Raw genomic sequence first — 19,827 nt, forward strand, 5'->3', positions numbered from 1 at the left:
AGCTATAAAAGAACGAAATCACTGTTTCAGAGGGTGACAGCAGTAACATTAACTGGATAAGTTACATCTGACAATGGTCTGGTTTTATTTGCATGAAGCAGTCAGCTTGAACTATTGAAATGTAGGAGATAATGTGGAATTCCTAAGCCTGAATTATAGTAGTTGTATATTTGAAAGGTACCCTGATGAGGATACATTAGGGGGGAAAAAGCAAAGTATTACATTTAATGTCTGATGCTGTTTGATCTTTTACTTCAAAATACTTAGTTCAGCGCATTCAAGAATAAAACTTGTCTGATGCAACACAAGGTCTGCGGTGGGGCGAGGGGGTGAAATCTGTTGAAGATTGAAAAGAAGAATGATAGTTACCTGTTTTGTTCAACTAATTTGTTTCAAGTTGTAACTAGGCATTTCAGTTTCACCATTGGTTTTACAGTATAAAATAGAACCTTCAAAATTGAAAACCAGCTTGTAATAAGGTATATAAAATGTGAGTATCAAAAAAAAATCTAATGGAGTTCTCTTGAACTAATCACTCTAACAGATAAACATTTCTAGTACTGAAAAAACAAAACAAATAAAAATATATGTAACAACTGAGTGTTCAGTACCATACCAGGCTCAAAGTTAAGCAGAGAACTTGTAGGTAACTAACTTAATTTAAATCCCTGTTGCTCCTAATTAAAATTACCTGTAGTGACATCCTAATTCATTAGCATTCCCAAGGAGTGATTATCTCACCCTTTATATACTGTAGTTACAAACCATATTCCCAGAGGAACACACTTCTAGCAGGAGTTAGAACATACATTCTTTTGCTGGTTTACTATCTAGACCTTTAAAAATTTCACTTCCAAGCTACTACATCAAACTTACTACTGATCTAAAAATAATTTTGAGTAAGACATGTGGGTAGAACAATTGAAATATGTCCTCTTAAAATGAGGAGCACTTTATGTATTTCATTAAGCAAAAGCAATAATAAAATATCCCCTTTCAAGTGGGGAAACTGAGGTTAAGTGACTTCCAAAAGACAATGCCCCCAAGTCTATGGCAGAACCAAAAGTAGAGCCCAGTCAACAAAAGCAATTATATTGAAATTATCTGAGATGCTGTGCAAGAAACTCTATTCACTCCCAGTTGTGGTCTCTCACTCCGAGAAATAGGAGCTGGGACTGCTTGGGAGGCAGAGCACTCCGGCTCAAAGTGGGAAGGGAGAAAGCCATATATCACACTATAGCAAACTCCTCCAAACTGTAAAAAGAAGCATTCACAGAAGGCCTCATTTGCTGTAAAGAATGGGAGTAACAACATAGAACATTTGAGAGGAAAAGGGAATTAGAAAGACAGAGGTCTTGGGGAAAAAACCTTTATACGGATTAGTTTGTCCACGTACACTTTATCCCTAGTTTCCCCAACATTAGTGAAATTGCTAAATTAGGGGATTGTTTTAAGCAGGTAGATGTTTCATTTTTATAATGACTTCAGAAAGTGACTGACTATGGCCCCGATCCTGCCAAGTGCTTCACCTACATCTGTGCTAAGCCCCACTGGTAATAAAAGTCCATCTGAAAGCAATTTGCAAGATCATGAGCTACATTTGTCTGTCAATAATCACAATAGGGATTCCCTTTCCCCCCATATTTATTACACATCTGCAGAGGATACAAAGACACAGCTCTGTTATACAATATTAGACTCTAGAAGTGTGGGTTTAAAAAAAAAAAAAAGTCAGACCTGGACCAAATTCATTGCTTGTGGAAAGAGCACATCTATTTACTCCTAGAGTCCAAAAGGAATATGAAGCTAAATGGCTTCTCTTTCTTATAATAAGTGCATTTTATTTTAAGGTAGTTGTCAGTTCTGTGCAGCCTTATCAGCCTGCTAATTGTGGGTTACTTGATTTTTTTCTACATGTGTTTTGGGTAATTTGCTTTTTACACACATTCCCCTCCCCCCCCCAAAATCATTTATATTTCCTACACCAGTAATTCCATCCATAATTTTAAACTGCTGTTATACTCTGATAAGTAACATTATAGGGCTCTCTGTTTGCTAGACCTTAGTGTATTCCAAATAGAGAATTAGTGGGTAAAGTTCATCCTTGTGTAGAAGACCATAACAAAACCTAGCTAGTTCAACTGCACTCCATGATCTGGTCTTGTATTTTCCCAATATTTTGCTAGATGGGGTATATCTGCCTTGCAACAATAGGCTATCACCCCTTAGGATGTTATGGTCCCACAGCCAAGTCCAAATAACCACTCTTCTCAGTGCAGCATGACCAAATGGTCAGAAACAGTAGAGCTGTCCTTAGATTCAGGGCAGCATGGCCTAGTGGCCCCCATCAATGAGGTAGCTCTGTAGGTCAGGGCAGCATGGCCCAATGGCCAGAGTCCAGGGTGGGGGGGAGCTGTCCCAGTGGCCAGAACCAGCAAGGCTACCCCTCAGCACAGAGTGGCCTGTCCCAGTGGCCAAGAAGGTGGTGAGTCATCACCTAGGGGTGGGTTGGCAGCCAGGCCCTCCCTACTCCACCAGGTCCCAGCCCAGGGGACTATCACCAAAACATGTATCCACCACTGGGTCAGTTGGGATCCTTCCAAAACACACACACACTCCATTCTCAGCTCCACAATCAGATCAAGGTCTGATTCCCCTGGGCTACTGCCTACCCTATCTTCCTGCTCCATAGTCCACAGGTCCTCTGGTTCTCCAGGGTGGTCAGCAGATAAAGTTCCCAGCAACTCTTTCCCCTTATGGGCCTCCACAGACAGCTGGGTCTCAGCCTGCCTGGCCTCTGTGGTCTGGAGCCTGCAACACACATCCTCTCTCCTCTATAGTCAGCCCTGAGTGAGCGGAGCTGTTCCTTTTTATACTGTGGTTCCAGTTGGAGCATTCCCAGCGGGGTGGGAGGGGCAAGTGTCATGGCTTCCTTAGCCCAAAGTATGGGGTTAACCTCTTCTTGTCCAGTGCAGGGCAGGTATGCCCCATCACATCTATGTATGTGTCTGGATTAGTTCCTTTTCAATTATAGTTATGAAATAGGTGACTAGCCTTAAAATCACATTGTGGCATTAGGATGCTAGTAACAAGAATTCCATTGTGTTATTTTAGAGAACAATTTAAATATGAAGTTTTTGGGAGAAATGAATGTGATTTAACTTCATTTTTCTCCTAGGTTTAAAACTTAGTTGACAATTGATCAGGTAATCTATACTGGAAAGTTGATGTTGGGGCTGTTTGAGAGATCAGATAAAAGTAACATCATCTTTTGCTGTTACAGCTTTGAATGTTTGTTTACACTGGTGCATGCTAACTAAATTGTTTTTCAGTGTAAGTAAGCTATTGGTTTCTTTCAGAGTATTTCTGGAAGTTTTAGATGGATCAATTCTGCTGTTAATGGCATGTTTATTGACTTTTCTTTTTTACTTGTGAAAACTGTTAAACTCCATATATGTGAATTATTTAAGGTTATTTGTATCTAACTATATACGGTTTCTTATGAAATCCCAGAGTTACTTTGGGAAAAGATAATATGGAGTGCAACTTTCAGCTGTGTGGACTTACATAGTTTAATCCTGAGTTTTACCTACTTAAAAATTATTATAATTTGGCAAGAAATATGATCTGTATTTGATTTTTTTTAAATCCACCTTTACTTACATGTGAAAATTAGCTCCTCCCCCTCCAAAATTGCCTTAATGTGTTTTGAGGCATACTAAAAATGTTTGTCACTGTACTAGGTACCTCCATAGCTTTTGTTTTGATTTCATGAATAGCAGCAAGTGTATTACAAGCATTCCTTTCATCAGTATAGCCAAGCTGGTGTTTATATAAATGCTAGACTGTCTCAGGGCTTTGATTCTTCTCTGACTTACAGTAATGTAATTCCATTGACATCATTGGAGTTACTGCTCACTGATACACTACAGAGGGCTGCTGCAGTCCAGTTTTAAGTTTTGGCCAGCAGTTACCAACAAATAAATTGCACCACAGCCTAGCTAGCTGTTAAACTAATGCAAATAGGAAGCCTATCATTTCTTCACAATGAAGTCAAGTTCAGAAAAAGAATAGTGCACTGAAAACCTCAGAATAAGCATCTTTCTGGAGAGGCCTTCCTGAGGGACAGTCCTAAACCCAGGCTCTGAGCAAAGATCTGATCTGCCTCCATTCATCATGGAGACGAGGAACGCTCCATGTGAAGTCTGCCTGACATGAAGAGTCCTAGAATGAATATTCAAAAGTAAAACAGAATTTCCCCTTTCAAGCTCTTCGTTTTGTTTGAAAAATACAGCATATGCTCCCCAAATTTACAGCACTTACTCTTTGAGTAAAGAATTATTTTTCTGAGCATTTACAAGTAAATCTGTATTGCTTTAAATTAATTAATTAAAATTAATAAAAAAACTGTATTCTTTAAGAAATTTAGCATCCATGTCAGTTGTTTCTTTTTTTCCAAATGATCATAACTATAGAATAACTGAGGCTCTTCAAACTTTCCATGTACTTAACATTAATTGAAGTCTTGTGCATAGGCTATACTTGAAGAAATTAGGTTGTAATTAAGCTATAAATCATAGTTTTTATCTAATTTTTTTTGGTATTACATAGGCGACAGACAGGGTCAGGTCAGCAACTCAGGTAACTCTTAAATAGTACAGTTCTGACATGATTGGTTGAGTTACCAGTAATCACCCTTCCTCTATAGCTAATTTGCATGCAACAGTTCTATTGGTTGTAACAACTGGTATAAGGAAGACCAAACATGTATCAAGAGTACTCAGTGGTCGACTACTTGGCCAGTTGTCACTGCTGGGGTTTCATGACTGCATGCTATATTTGGGCATCAGTGCAAGATGTGCTCCCCATGGCTCTGTTGTCTCAGGTAGACAGCACACAAAGGTAGCACTGCTGAGGAAGACTGATGCAGGGGTTGCCATCAAAGTACATAGATATTGGGCCTTTGGCACTGGGTTCTCCCTGTCCCCCTTTTACATTGCGTCAAACCTAACACAACCCTTCAAAGCAATATATCAATTGTATATTAAAGGCCAAATTTGCCAGTATCCTCTGATTTGTGCTGCTCTGATGATGTAGAACAGCTGTAAACCCAGTCTCCTTTGCCTGTGTGCTCTGGCTGCTTTCCTTTGCTCTGGTATACTGGTGAATATGCCTACTTAAAAGTGGTTGAAGATTATAACTATATATCTTTGTATCGTTCGAAATATCACTTGGTAGCATTCTTTTTGGGTCTCTCTCTTTTAGTGTTCATGTATGAAAATTTTAAGATTTTTAAAAAAAATAAGAAAATTCCAAGACAAAAAAGCTACATTAAAGTGGACTTAAAATTGAGAGAATGTGTCAGTAATGTAAGGATAAAAAACATTACAAGGATTTATTCATTTTTCCCAAATCAGGCAATTCAGAATTAAGATACACTTTAAAGAAATTTGTTATGAAATGGAAATGCCCAAGAAAGGTACCCAAAAACTGTAACTCTATCCCGTAGTAAAGGAACATGCAAATTGTTTTTAATGTGTTTATCAAATCAGTTTCAATTAATCTGGACCACAAACACTAAAATTCCCTAATCATAAAGTTAGGCATTACTACAGGGCAGAGTTAAGGTTGTTTGTCTTTCTTAACTGTGCATTTCTTTACCTTAAGATCTGAATTTCTGTCACATGAGACCTTAACTCTTAATTCTATTCTGCCATTAATTTCTTTAATTTTGGCATAAGCGTAATCATACTGAGGTATGTATTTCAAAGTTGCCTCTACCTACTTTGGTGTCTTAGAACCCAATCCTACAAACTCTTACTTAAACAAATAGTTCCACTGATTTCAGTTCAGCTGCTGTTCTTAGAAGGGGTTCTCAGAATCTGGCTCTTAGGTTATAGTGCAACTTCTGAATAACATAAATTCTCATCCTAGTACAACAGATAATGATTAACAAGCAGATATGGCACAGGGAAAATTGGTTTGATTTTGCACTGAGAAAGGCTATTCTAGTAAAACATGAACCATATAAAAAGGAAATAAAGATGAGGGATTTGTATATCCTTTACAAAGCTATTGTTTTGCAAATAGCAATGGTGTTTATAGGGCAAATGATATATCATGTGGTTTTGCTCCTTTTGCTAGCTTTGAATGTCTTTGACGTCTGCACAGTGATGTCTTATTATAAGATGCTGCATGTTTTGTAGTAATGGCTGTTCTGAAAAAGCCAGCCATGTTAATGTCTTGAGCAATCTAAAATGTATCTTTGTACAAAAGCCTTGCCTAGTAGTTCCTGAAGAACTAGCAAAGGGTGCATAAACCAGTGGCTTTTTATTTAGTCCCTGTCACAAGGTGGCTGGCCAACCCCAGTAAAAGAAGCAGGTCCAGCGCTCCTGTGCCAGAACAGGTGCTTCCACTTTGGCCAATTAAGAGGGCAGGGCAGTACCCTGGATTTGGGAAGGGAGGATCTGAGGGAAGAGGAGACTAGTGTGTTGGAAAGACCCAGTGAGTCAAAGAGATTCAGTCAGGAAAAGGGCAGGTGAGAGCTGTCTGGGAGTCAAGAGACCGCATAGGGTCTCCAGGGAAAGCTGAAGTAAGTAGAAAGCTCGCTGCAGGCCCTCGCTGGAAAGAAGGAGGGATTATCAGGGAGCCAGTAGAAGGGCTGATCTCCTGATCTTCCTGAGCCAGAGAACCATGGCCAGAGAAAGCTAGAGAGGGCTGAAGGGTAAGAGCAGCTGAGGGAGATGCCTGCTGGCTCTCTGAGCTGGAGAACTGAAGCCAGAGGGTCAGAGAGAGCTGAAGTCTGGAAGTGAGGCATGGCAAGAGTTCTTGGAGCTGTCCTGGAGAGCTGGGGGGTGATGAGAGTAGCTGGAGCTGTACTTGATGTGTTGCATGTATTGTTTGGACAATGCTGGGTAATTCTGGCCTATGATTGTGGGAGATTTGTTTTGATTTATGTGCACAGGACTTTGGTAATAAATTAACCCTGCAAGTGAGTGAGAGAGAGAGAGAGAGATTCAGAAAGACGTAATGGACTATTTCTGGGGACTCTGAAGCAGGGAAACTGAGACAGGCATGTCATGTTGCAGCATGCAAGAGGAAGGTGCTCCAGTGGTACTGCCTTCTTACAGTCCTGTTTAAATTATTCAACAGACAGTAAAATAAAATAATTTGTAGAAGTGAATCAAAAATGCTTTTGGCTGAATAAATGACCAACTGTATGTAATGTGTGATATACATTTTAGGGGGTTGAGGGACATTTTTTGAACCTCTAGCCTCTTGTACTGAAACCCTATCCCTAGCGAGTGCTGTTATATGTCTTATTACAGTTGGGTCATGGTCAGCAGTAGGCAGATGGGTAACAGATGCTACTGCCTGCAGAGAAAAAACAATAGGCTTCATGCAGCGGCTAGGGAAGATAAAGACAAACTAGGCCCCAAACCCAACAACATTTTGGGTTTCCCTTCCACCAGAGCTGCAGGACCCCATCTTACCCAGTGAGAAACTTCCTCCCAGACCCCCCGCTTCAAACACACTTTTTTTTTTTTATCCCACTTGGACCCAGAACCACACTTCTTTCAACATGTCTGAGGCTGAACTGATGAGCAGAAGAGGCCAGTACTGTTTTGAGCATCTCTCACAATTCTACCGTATCTCTCTTCTGTTTACCAGAACCGTTTATGTACTCTGTGTGTGTAATAAACAGAGTCTGCTTCCACTGACTTCAATGGAGTTACTCCTGATTTACCTGTGTGCAAATTCGAGAAGAATCATGGTTGATTTACCCTTAAGTTAGGCTGACATAGCTACTTCTGTGGGAGAAAAAAAAAATCACACCCCTGACTGATAATAGCTATGCCAACTAAACCCCCACAGTAGACAGAATGATGTTGACAAAAGAGTGCTTCTGTCGACATAACTAACTTCATTCAGGGAGGTGGTGTGCCTACACCGACAGAAAACCCCCATCCATCTCTGTAGGCCGAGTCTACGCTACAGGGCTATGCCAATATAGTCTCCATAGTGTAGACACAGCCTCTGATCCATCTATCAGACACAGATGATTCTAGTTAACTGGGGGAACTTGTGGTACAGTTTAATTATTGTAATGTTTTGACATTTCACATATGTTCATCTAGTGTTGTATTTAATAGTGTCTTTTATTTGGTTGGTTTGGGGGGTTGTTTTTTGTTTTGGCTTGGGGTTTTTTTTTTTTTTTTTGCATTCCTTCTTTTCTGTATTTCTTTTCTTGCACTGTATTTGTGTATTTTATATCTATATCAGACAAACTCTTGATACAGCCAACAAATTCTACTGGGTCTTCCCTCCATTTATTAAAATCTTTTATGTCTAATATATATGTGTTTAGTATGCTCACATACTGTACATGAATGGGTTCAGTGCATTATGGGTTACTATGGTAGAATTTTGTGAGCCACTTCAAAGCTTGTGTCTAGCCGTTCAACACTGGGAGAGGATGAGGGCTAGAGAAGGAGAAAATGGTTTGGATTGCAAAGTAGGTGAGGTGGCAGGCTCAAGCAGGGAGAATGTTTGGGAAGGTCCCAACTGGGAGAAGCATTCTTATAACCGGGGGCTGAGGTTAGTTCTGTCTCAGCTGTTTCCCACCCTCTTCTTTTAAACTGGAAAGTCTCAAAAACTTGCCCTGGAGGAGATAGTGGAGACCAAACAGGAAATCGCACTGTTGAAATCATCTCCAGACTTTAGTCTACAGACAGTTAGGCTAATCTAGTTTCGCAATGCGTGCCTCAACGGGAACAGGTTATTGAGTCAATGTTGGGCATTCACCACCACAGTCGGATAACTACTTTCTCTTGAATCAGAATATCAATGAGACCTCCTTAATGCCCTGTGAAAAAGTCATGTTCCAAACCATAATTTCATCCTGTACAGAGGTAGCTATTAAGCGGAGTTATCTTTCAGAGCATCCTTTTTTGTATTATGCGGTTTGAATTACTGTTTCTTAATTAACAAAACAATTGATGTATTTTTCAAAATATGCTGAAGGTTTTTGTTTTTTTTAAGCGCTCAACTGCAGCTGCATTCCAAAACTATGAAACAGTTTTAAAGATCTGAATCATGCGTTGGATTTCTTTCCAGGCTTTACAGAGAAGGCAGCTCTTTGTAGTTTTTATTACATATAATTAATTACAGCTCTTGCATCAGCCTGTCCTGTTCCTTCCTATCACTTTGGGTGCCTCCGGACAATTCTCCTTTTTTTCAGAAGCTTGTTCAGGATTTGTTTTCCTATATTTCTCTTTCTGTAATGTTAGATGAGCAGAGACCAAAAACTACCTTCTATTATATAATGATGCAGATACCTGGATTTTGTGAAACATCCTTACATGTTGATAGTGTTGTTTAATGGCTCTTCTTCCGTTCTTCAAAATCCTAGGAGCTAAAAGTGTTCATCTAGTGTTAATGTCCAAGTCAGCCTTCTTTAATTGAGAACACCTCTTCAGTGGCTTTTTGAGTACTCACAGCAGAGGGTAAATTTAAATCAAACCTGCCATGTCTCCCAGGAAATCAGGCTATTTTGGTCCCTCTAATAGTCCCAAGATACAATATTTTAAACTCTGGTATAAACAGTGAACAGCCCTGACAGTCTAACCCTGCTGCTTCTCTGGCACTTGTTCTTTCATATTGGTTCTGGTCACTGCAGAAATGAGATGAACATATTGGACACCTGAACTATGACAATCTCAAATTGACATGATTTCTTGACCCTTGATCATTTTTTTTGTCATTGTTAATCATTTGAATACTTGCTTATTGGGATACCTGCAGCTCGGCTATGGCTGTTGTATCTATGGTGGGATTTCAGTAGCAGTGAACACCCCAGACAAGGATAATTTTATGAATAACAAATTATATACATATTTGTTCATACGAAGTCCGGCCTTTTTTCCCCAATTCCTATATAGCTGTTGGTTTGGGTTAAGATGCATTAATCATGGATTCTGGAGGGGCTGTACCTGCACCTTTTGTAAGCTCCTCTGATACCGGTTTAAAAAAAAAACCCTAGTGTCTGATCATGCTCCTTTGAAGTCAATGAGAGCTGCACCATTAACTTCAGCAGGTGTAGGATCACACCTGTAGTGAGTGTGGTCTTCACCACCAACTTGTGCAGAATCTATACTTCTGTTACGTCCCCACATATATTAATTTTGTTTTGTAGCTGGGCTAGAAACCAAGAGAGTGGAATTTTTCTTCTTTAGAGCAACATTGCCATTCTTATCTCTTAGTTCAGATCTGAACTTCATGGCCCAATGACATCTCTAGTGTTGCTTCTTAAGGTTTACTTGTACATCTGATTGACTTAATTGATCTGTGTATATTGCAGCAATTGACTACTCAGCTATTTTTCTGAGAATGGTAAATTGTTTAATGAATCAGTTCATGCAATGTACTCACATTAGCCTTTTCAAGTAGAGTGAGAAATTGACTTTACTGGGAGTTGTGAGCAGAATATGGCTCTTTTTTTTTTGTAACTGATTTGCTCCCTTCATGTACACGTTTATATTTGTTTTAGTTATTGAACAATAAACTTAATAACTCCTATTTTTTTTTAAAGAACTAACCATGTTTTGGGTGGGGACAATAGACAAGATATTTTTGGTTTAAACATCTTTATGTGGAATCAGGCAGCTAGTCATTGATTCATCCAGAGTGCAAATGGGGCCATGAGCAATTTTAAAAATGACAATTTAAAACATTGGCCAACCAAACAACTTTTTAGTGTCTTGCCCAGATTTAGTATGCTCATAGATTTATAGTATCAAAGGAGTAGCCGTGTTAGTCTGGATCTGTAAAAAGCAACAGAGTCCTGTGGCACCTTTAAGACTAACAGATGTATTGGAGCATAAGCTTTCGTGGGTGAATATCCACTTCGTCAGGGCATGCGTCTGACGAAGTGGGTATTCACCCATGAAAGCTTATGCTCCAATACATCTGTTAGTCTTAAAGGTGCCACAGGACTCTCCATAGATTTATAGATTCCAAGGCCGGAAGGGACCATCATCTAGTCCAACGGTTCTCAAACTGTGGGTTGGGATCCCAAAGTGGGTTGTGACCCCGTTTTAATGGGGTCGCCAGGGCTGGCTTAGACTTGCTGGGGCCTGGGATGCAGGCCGAAGCCTGAGCCCCACTGCCTGGGGCCAAGGCCAAAGCCCGAGGGCTTCAGCCCTGGATGGCAGGGCTCAGGTTACAGGCCCCCTGCCTGGAGCTAAAGCCCTTAGTCTTTGCCCTCCTCTCCCCCCGGGGCAGTGGGGCTTTGGTGGGCTCAGGCTTCGGTCCCACCTCCTGGGATCATAATTTTTGTTGTCAGAAGGGGGTCGCGGTGCAACGAAGTTTGAGAACCCCTGATCTACGCTGACCGCCTATATAACAAAGGCCATAAAACTCCCCCCAAAATAATTCCTAGAACATATAATTTAAAAAAATCATCCAGTCTAGATTTAAAAATTGTCAGTGATGGAGAATCCACCACAACCCTTGTTAAATTGTTCCAATAGCTAATTGCCCTCTCTGTCAAAAACTTACACCTTATTTTCAGTCTGAATTTGTCTAGCTTCAACTTCCAGCCATTGGATCATGTTATACCTTTCTCTGCAAGATTGAAGAGCCCGTTATTAAATATTTGTCCCTATATAGATACCTATAGACCGTAATCAAGTCACCCCTTAACCTTCTCTTTGTTAAATTAAATAGATTCAGCAAGCTCAGTCTATCACAATCAAACATGTTTTATAATCGTTTCATCATTCTCGGGGCTCTTCTCTGAATCTTCTCTAAGGGCTTGTCTACACTGGCACTTTACAGCACAGCAACCTTCTCACTCGGGTGTGAAAAATCACCCCCCCCTGCACGCAGCAAGTTTCAGCACTGTAAAGCGCCAGTATAGACAGTGCACCAGCGCTGGGAGCCACGCCCCTCGTGGAGGTGGATGTTTTTTAGAGCGCTGGGAGAGAGGTCTGCCATGACTACAGTGGCAGCGCTTTAACGTTTCCAGTGTAGACTAGCCCTAATTTATCAACATCTTCATGAACTGTGGCCTCCAGAACTTGACACAGTATTCCAGCAGCAGTCACACCAGTGCCAACTACAGAAGTAAAATCACCTCCATGCTCCTACTTGAGATTCCCTTGTTTATGCATCCCAGGATTGCATTAGCTCGTTTGGCCACAGCATCACACTGAGCTCATGTTCAGCTGATTATCCACCATGATCCCCAAATCTTTTTCAGACTCACTGCTTCTGAGGATATAGTCTCCCGTCCTGCAAGCGTGGTCTATGTTCTTTGTTCATAGATGTATACATATATATTTAGCTGTATTAAAATGCATACTTTTGCTTGCACCTAGCTTAGGGTTACCATATTGCAGTCCTGGAAGAAGAGGACATTCCAAGGGGCCCCGGCCCCGCCCCCGCCCCAAATCCGCCCCTTCCCCACCCCCGGCCGAGCACCCCCGGCCCCGGCCCTAGCGACTCCAGCTCGGCTCGGGCACCTGCCCCGGCCCCGGTTGCTCCAGCCCGGCTCGGCTCGGGCTCCGGTTCTGGCCGAATGGCTCCGGCCCGGCCGCTGGCCGAGCACCCCCGGCCCCACCGGCCCTGGCCGAGCGGCTCCAGCCCGGACCCAGCCCTGGCTGAGCGGCGCTGGCCGGCGGCCGAGCACCCCCAGCCCCGGTCCCAGCGGGCCCAGCTTGGCTCGGGCCCCGGTTCCGGCCGAGCGGCTCCAGCCCAGCCCCGGCCGCTGGCTGGTGGCCGAGCACCCCCAGCTCCGGTCCCAGTAGCTCCGGCCCGGCCCGGAGTTATTTCACCAAAATAACTAAATCTGTTTAATTCACACACTGTTGTCATTTTAGGCAGGTGTGCATTTGACCATTCTTACTTCAGAATAAGTGTCCTATTAAAATTTTTCTTGAAATAGAACATTTTTATTCCCAAATAAGTATCTGCATACAGTCTTGCACCAAAATGACAATGTTTGAATGAAAACAAATTATTTTTGATGCACATTTGTGTGTCAACCAACACCAAAACAACCTGTTAACAAGTTTTAAAATACATCTTTTTAGTTTGTACAAATAAGCTCTAAGTGTGAGAACTCAGAGGAAGAAAGTTCTAATATTAGAAATCAACATTAAAAAACATAAGTACAGGTGATTAGAAAGGCTTTGTCAAACGGAATTTGACTTTATTTACCCCACTTTCAGCATTATTTCTATAGTTTACCATTTCAAAAGCTTTATTCCTAAAAAAAGTCCTTTTATAATGTTTGTGCAACACAGGATGTGGGTTCGTTCACAGTAGACACGTTCCTTAATTGGTGTTTCTAGTGTGACATTCAGTTGTGAAAAGGCTTATCATGTTGGCATTTAAGTGATCATAATTAGGCTTCAAAAGTACCCCCTTCCCCTAATGAATTGGAGGAGATTCACACTCAGTGCTATTGTTTCAGTCTGTCTGCTTACAGACTTAAAGCAGTACATCTTCTCAAGGCTACCTTCACATCCAGACAAACTACATTTCTTCAGTGAAAGCTCAGATTCTGGAGTATTCTGCTAGGGAACCCATAATCCTTGGAATTTCTTTGCTTGAGCATAATATTCTGCTGTAAATGTAAAGAATGTTACTGCTGTAGCTCATAGTTTGGCTCACTTCTTTTAATCTCTCAGACTACTCTGCAAATTACACAAATGCACTGCACTGCAAACAACAGGGAGCTGCATTCCAGGACAAGTATGAGCAGAAGCGACTTATTTGCACAAGTAGGGTAAAGCAGTAGGAATAGTCCTCCACACTGGACAGAATTCAGTTGCAAACTTTTTATTCTCAAGAACACAAAGTGAAAAAGCACTAGCGGTGGGAAGAAAATGGACATGTCTATTGCTTTGTCTTAAGTAGGGTTTAATGGTATGATGTTAAATCATGGCTCAGTCTGACACAGGGCCTATTAGAGCGGGGGCCAGGAGGGCCATTTGGCCTGGGAATCAAGCTCAAAGAGGGCCTCAAATTTAGACACTTGTTAATTTTTTGGCATTTGGTAAGTTTCGCAACTTGTTTTTATGCGCATCCCTATCGGACCAAAATGTGACACACACTCTCAGCTTAGAGCTGCAAATTTAAGCAAATGAGAGATGTGATTTGGTACAAGACATAATTTTTTTAACTGATATAGATTTTGTCATATTAAATAGTTTAGTATGTTCGTAAATACTAATAAATATATATCGGTTCTGATGGCACAATTTAGACCGTGATGAACATGTCCTCTCAGATCAGCTGATTATATAAACAAACCACTACTAGTGGCTGGTGCTGGATCAAGTGTGTGTTGAAAGGTAGAGAATTGTTACATTTTAGTGTCTTTATAGTTTTACATCTAGTTGACTAAGGAATTATTTGTGTGTGAGAATTCCTCATCATTATCTTCATATGGTAGCTAAAATAGGTGACTGGTTGGTTGGTTGAGCCCTAGCTTGGTAGCTTGGCCATCATCATAGGCTTTCGTAGTCTATAGGCCCCGATTCAAGGTGAAAATTTGTGAGGACAATCTTGTACAGTGAGTTTCGTGAGGACACATGTTTAAAATTTTTGGACATTATCCCTTTGCCTGTATCCGTGTCTGTGTTTACTATATATATGTCATCCCTTTGTCTTCAGCTTAGCCTGTTATATTATACCTTGAGTGCTTGAGTTTTGATTCAGTGATAAGGATAATAACCTGTCTGACATGTTGAAGCAGGTAAAGAACTATCACCGTTCAACTATGGGACAAGAGCGTTTGAATCGGCTCGCCATGCTTAATATCAACTGTGACATTGCATGAAAGCTAGATTTTTCCTCACCCCCCTTTTTTGTGACTCTTTTTTTGGTGCCCTATTTTGTTTTCATGTGTTGTCACAGTAATTGGCTGGCTAAGTACTCTAAAATTGTACTCAAGATTGTCTTGAAACTTGCAGTACCTCAGGGGGTGCAGGGTAAGATTAGATCATATTTGGGGTCATTTAAGCTAGGCATTCCCGAAATACAGATCTCCTAAAAATTATGTATTTATAAAGTCACCCGGTTCTTAGAACTCCCCCCCCCACCCCCACCCACATATGGGGCTCAGGCTGTTGTTCTGATCCTCACCCACTTGGCATTTGTTTTAGCTAGTGTAGAGTACCCACTGCCCCTTTGGGGAAGCAGTATTTTAAAAGTTATTGAGGGTAAAGTGACTGCTACACCGTGGGTCAACCCAGAACCAATGAACCTAAGAGAGTAAAATGTGTATGTGCAGCAAGACTAGTTCTCTGTCACAAGACGATGATTTGCTGGCAGATGATTTGTGTGTCACATTTTGTTGTCACAGTAATTGGCTGGCTCAAGGTGATGTGCTCTGGCCATTGAACCTGAGCTGCATCCATGCACTGAGTTCCAGCTCAGCTGGCAGCTTTCACTGATGTGTGTTGTGCATGTTTCTTGTTCTCTGCCAGCATTCTACTGGGTCTCCTTTTGGATGCCCAAAATTTCCAATTTCAGAGCAATATTTTAAAGTGCTCTAACATCCGCATGCAGACTCTATTTCTAATTGAAAAGTATTGTCAAGGAATTCAGCATTAATTAAACAGAGAGAAGATGAAAGATTCTAGTAAGCAGTTAGAGTAATGTAATCATGACTCATGATCTTCAGCTATTTCCCGAACAATGGGACTGAGTGCGATCAAAGGAAAGCAAGTTGCTAGGTCATTTGATCAAGGGGTTGCCTGATACACAGTATCTGCCTTCATGAACTACTCATAAATATTTTCAGATTTTTGGGGGTTTAAAGATAGGGAATATTGGGGGCGGGGTCAGAGCAGTGTGGGGGGGATGCTGAGGGTGTTGGAGTAGGTCAGAGGGTGTGGTGATTAGCAGGATGCAAAGTGGTGGTCTCTGCCACCTTGCCAACCTTTACCCCTTTGATCTGTGTTCTGGCACAGCTACTGAGGGACCAGCGTATCCTAGGAGATGACTATTGTTAGCGTAAGGGATCATCCAAACACTATGGGTTTTTTTTCAAAACCCAGTTGGAAGACTAGTTTTCATGAAGAACTGGGTTTCCAAAAACTGGGTTTTCAGTACTCGCTTGATGAATAAGGCATTGTCATCAAAGGGACCTTTACTCTCTGGGAGCTCAGAAGTGCTGGTGGAGCAGAACCATCATGGGGGAGGAGGGGGGGGAGGCAAGGAGGCGGAGAGTTGGGCATCTTCCCTTCAGTGACTTAGGAGAGAAGAGAAGTGGTGCCACCTGGGCCCTCCTCCACAACTGCTCCCATCCTCCAACAGTTTCTCCCCATGGCAGCTCCACTAGGAGCTCCCTGTTCAGGGGAAGGACCCAGAATTCCCTTCCTTCCCTGTGCTAGGGGAAAGAGGGAGGTCAGAGAAACGTAGGGAGAAAAGGAAGGGGGCAGAGCTGTGCAGTGGGTGCTTTAGCTCAGTCTTCACATCTCCCCCTCCCCCCATTTTTGTCCCTCATTCAAAACCTGCCTCCCACTGACATTATACCAGTCCCTGCACTGCTCCTGCATCCTCTCCACAGCACCTCAATCCAGCAGGCTTGGAAAGAGCACTGCCCTCGTTGGCCCTAGTAACTTGATGTCTGTGCAGCAGCACTCTCCTTAATACAGTATTGGGATTTCCCTGCACTCCCTGTCCCACTCTTATTTTCCTTCTGACAAAAACAACACTTCTCACCTGTGCTGTAGAGTAAATCCTGTCCTATTAAACATTAGGTCATGATATTTTTTCTTTATTTTAATCTTCTCATGATAAAAATATAGTTAAAAAAAACCTGAGAGTAAAGGAAACAATGTATGTGATCTTGACAACTGCATTTCATCAAAGGGGTGTCTGGCTCAACAGAGAGAACCTCCTTGCTACGTATAGAACATCATAAAATCAACACCAGAAGAGGATAGATTAATGAGAGCTCATTTTTAAACTGCTATTTAGCACCCACTACTGCCAGTTTTACAATCTTTGAACTATATATTTAGATCCACCCCCAACAGCAATGAGACACCAGGGGACAATAATTGCCCATTCATGTGTGAAAACTGGAGGAAAATAGTGTTTGGAGGGAGCGGAGTGTGAAGAGAAGTATAATGAAATGCATTCCTTAGAGCAATGTGAATGATAGGAAGTCAGGTTTGGTTCATGGTGATATGGATATAGGTCTACACCATCTGCAACAAAATAGATGAGATGCTGTCCTTATGTAGATATTGAAACTGGAAAGCAAAAAGCAAGTTTGGGTATAAACTGGGGAGAGTGCTGTGGCATGAAATCAGTGGTTGGCAACATAAAGATTCAATTTTTGTTTTGATAGAAAAGCTTTTATGAAATGGTTTACTTATGGTAGAAATCAGTGTGGATCTCCAAGATAAGTAGGACTGAACAGAATGAAACCTGTCTAATATAAAAACATGTGGTTCAGTTCAACTGTGCAGCATGTTGCTTTAAGAAACAAGAATTCTGATTTTTATTTTTTTTTAATCAGTGGTGGTTATTTCTTTTCTCCTCAGGCGTCGGTTGATCTCCCAGCGCTCTTCTCTGGAGACTTTGGAGGACATCGAGGAAAATGCTCCACTACGGAGGTGATTTTATACACTGTCTGTATGTCTGTTTGCCTGTTATGTATAATAGGGACAGATTATGCCGCCCTTACTCATATTGAGCAGTAGCTTGCTCAGGGAGTAAAACACCCAGGATGAAGAGTATCAAAATCTGGTTCATACTGTTTATCCTCTTTTGTAGTACAAGGTGGTAGATAGAATCTGACTCAAAAATTGTCTGATTTAGACAGTAAAAGGTGACAGTATAAATTGGCTGGGTAGAGAATGGAAGGGCACTTAGAGCTGTGATTGTCAGTGCAAGGATTCATTAGAGCCTTAACGATAATGAAATCATAATTATTTAACAGACACTTTATTTTTACAAAATTGAGTTTAAGCTTTTTGTCATTCTCCCCTTTTTTTAATTATTATTTATTTTATTTGTGCATGTGTATTTGGGGTTTTGTTGTTATTTTGAGGTTGGTGGTTATGATACTACTTGTTCTTAGGTGAAAATGCTCAGTTGTGCTCTTTCACTATCCAGCACACTAGCTTTTACCCCTTAAGGAGTCTGTCCCCACCCCTTTGTATCTTCCGCCTCATCACAATGTTAATGCTGCAGCCAAGAAGAGATGGCTTCTTTTTGGAGACTGCCATGTGATTGTACGACTAGTCACTAGGCAGTTGGCCAAAGTGATGCAATCTGCAGCGCTAGGTTTAAAAATTAAAAGCATACAAAGAGATCCAAGCAGAGAGTTAAGCTTCCAGTTCAGCTATTCAGTGAGGCAAAAGTTTAATTTTAAAGTTCTGTTTACCTGGGGACCCAGATAGCATATATTGGTATTTACCACATTACCTTGCTTATCCAAGTTTTGCTAATATGCACAAAAAATAGCTGCCTGTCCCCACCTCCCAGCAAAAATTTAATAGTAGAGGCTGTAGCAAGTTGGCCTATTACCAGTACTTCTTTATTTTTACAAAGGACACTTCCTATCACCTTATAAAGTGGTCTCATAAATGATTCAGATGGAAACATAATTGGCAAAAGAAATAAACAAAGTGCATTTGGTGAAGTGGGATTTTGTTTATTTACTTGCTAATTCACAAAATCACCTAGGGCTGTGTTACTTTTGCAATGGAATCCCTGCCACAGTGGGGATTTTCCCTTTCAGTGGAGAGTTAGGGGAGATGCCGGCATGGGGCCAGGGTGTCTCTGGAACTGTGCTGTCAGGGAGCAGGTGGAGAAGCAATACAGCTTCTACAAAGATGTGTAGTGTGTGGCTGGGCCCTCTGGCCTGTTCTGCAGGTGGAGAGCTAACTCCCCCACACCACCTCTAATAGAACGATCTACAGATCTACATGGCCTCTAATAGAACGATCTACAGAAATTCAGTGCACCTCACAGCAGTTCATCTCCAGATGTCCTGGGTATTTGGCTACTAACTCCATTACTAAAAATCATATGAAACTTCTGTTGAAAGTTCAATCCTAGCCTCTCCTGTGTGTGACAGGCATTGCCCACGTATCCTGGAAAATCCACTACCATGCTTGGGCATACATGCACCGTAGCTGGCTGTCCAAGATACTGTATGTACAGGCCATCTAGCAGAAGACAGGATAGAACTCTTAAGACAAATCCCACTCTCCTGCCTCAACTGGCATGGAGCTCTCTTCCTGGAGTGGAAGCAACACAATTCCATTGCAAAGGGAGGGAGGATTTCTGGATCTCAAATGGGTTTACTCTCCCTCCCCGCTGAGGAGCAGACCTCCCTGCACATTTCCACGATGCTGGGATTTGAGACTGGGGTTAGCTGTAGGCAGGGCTGGTGGATCTGCTACTACTACATGGATACAATGGCCATTCTTTCCCTTGTGTGATGGTACAGGCACCATGGAGGCAACTCCAGCCTGCAGGTAGAGAATGGTTCTGCTGCTGCTTCATCATCGGGGAAAGATTCCTTTCTCCCTAACTCCTGAGGAACAATCCCAGTGCATAGCCTGGCTGCTCAATTTACGATTTGGGCCTTAATGCATTCATTCCCGAGAGTGAGAGTCTACATAAAATAAATTGGTAATTAAAACACAAATCTACAAAATGTACTGCTGTTTCAGTCCATAAAGGAGTGTCATTGTTTATTTTTTCTCCTATTGCACTTTATCTTAAAAATTACCATTTTTAAGAAAAAATGTTAGAAGTTCTAAAACCAATTTTTTGTCTAAGATATTTTTT

General features: G+C 41.5%; 1 protein-coding gene across 3 annotated transcripts in view; it reads left to right on the forward strand.

Moving 5' to 3' along the window:
- The window catches only part of CABLES1 (Cdk5 and Abl enzyme substrate 1), a 112,811-nt gene that overhangs the window by 32,977 nt on the left and 60,007 nt on the right, over positions 1-19,827 (forward strand). For all 3 annotated transcript variants that reach the window (XM_024206505.1, XM_024206506.1, XM_024206507.1), the window contains exon 2: positions 17,568-17,639. In XM_024206505.1, the coding sequence (XP_024062273.1) occupies positions 17,568-17,639 (72 nt within the window). The remainder of the gene's footprint in view (positions 1-17,567; positions 17,640-19,827) is intronic.

This window comes from Terrapene carolina, unplaced genomic scaffold (assembly GCF_002925995.2).
Source record: "Terrapene carolina triunguis isolate 2854851 unplaced genomic scaffold, T_m_triunguis-2.0 Scaffold58, whole genome shotgun sequence".
NCBI classification, from domain to species: Eukaryota; Metazoa; Chordata; order Testudines; family Emydidae; genus Terrapene; species Terrapene triunguis.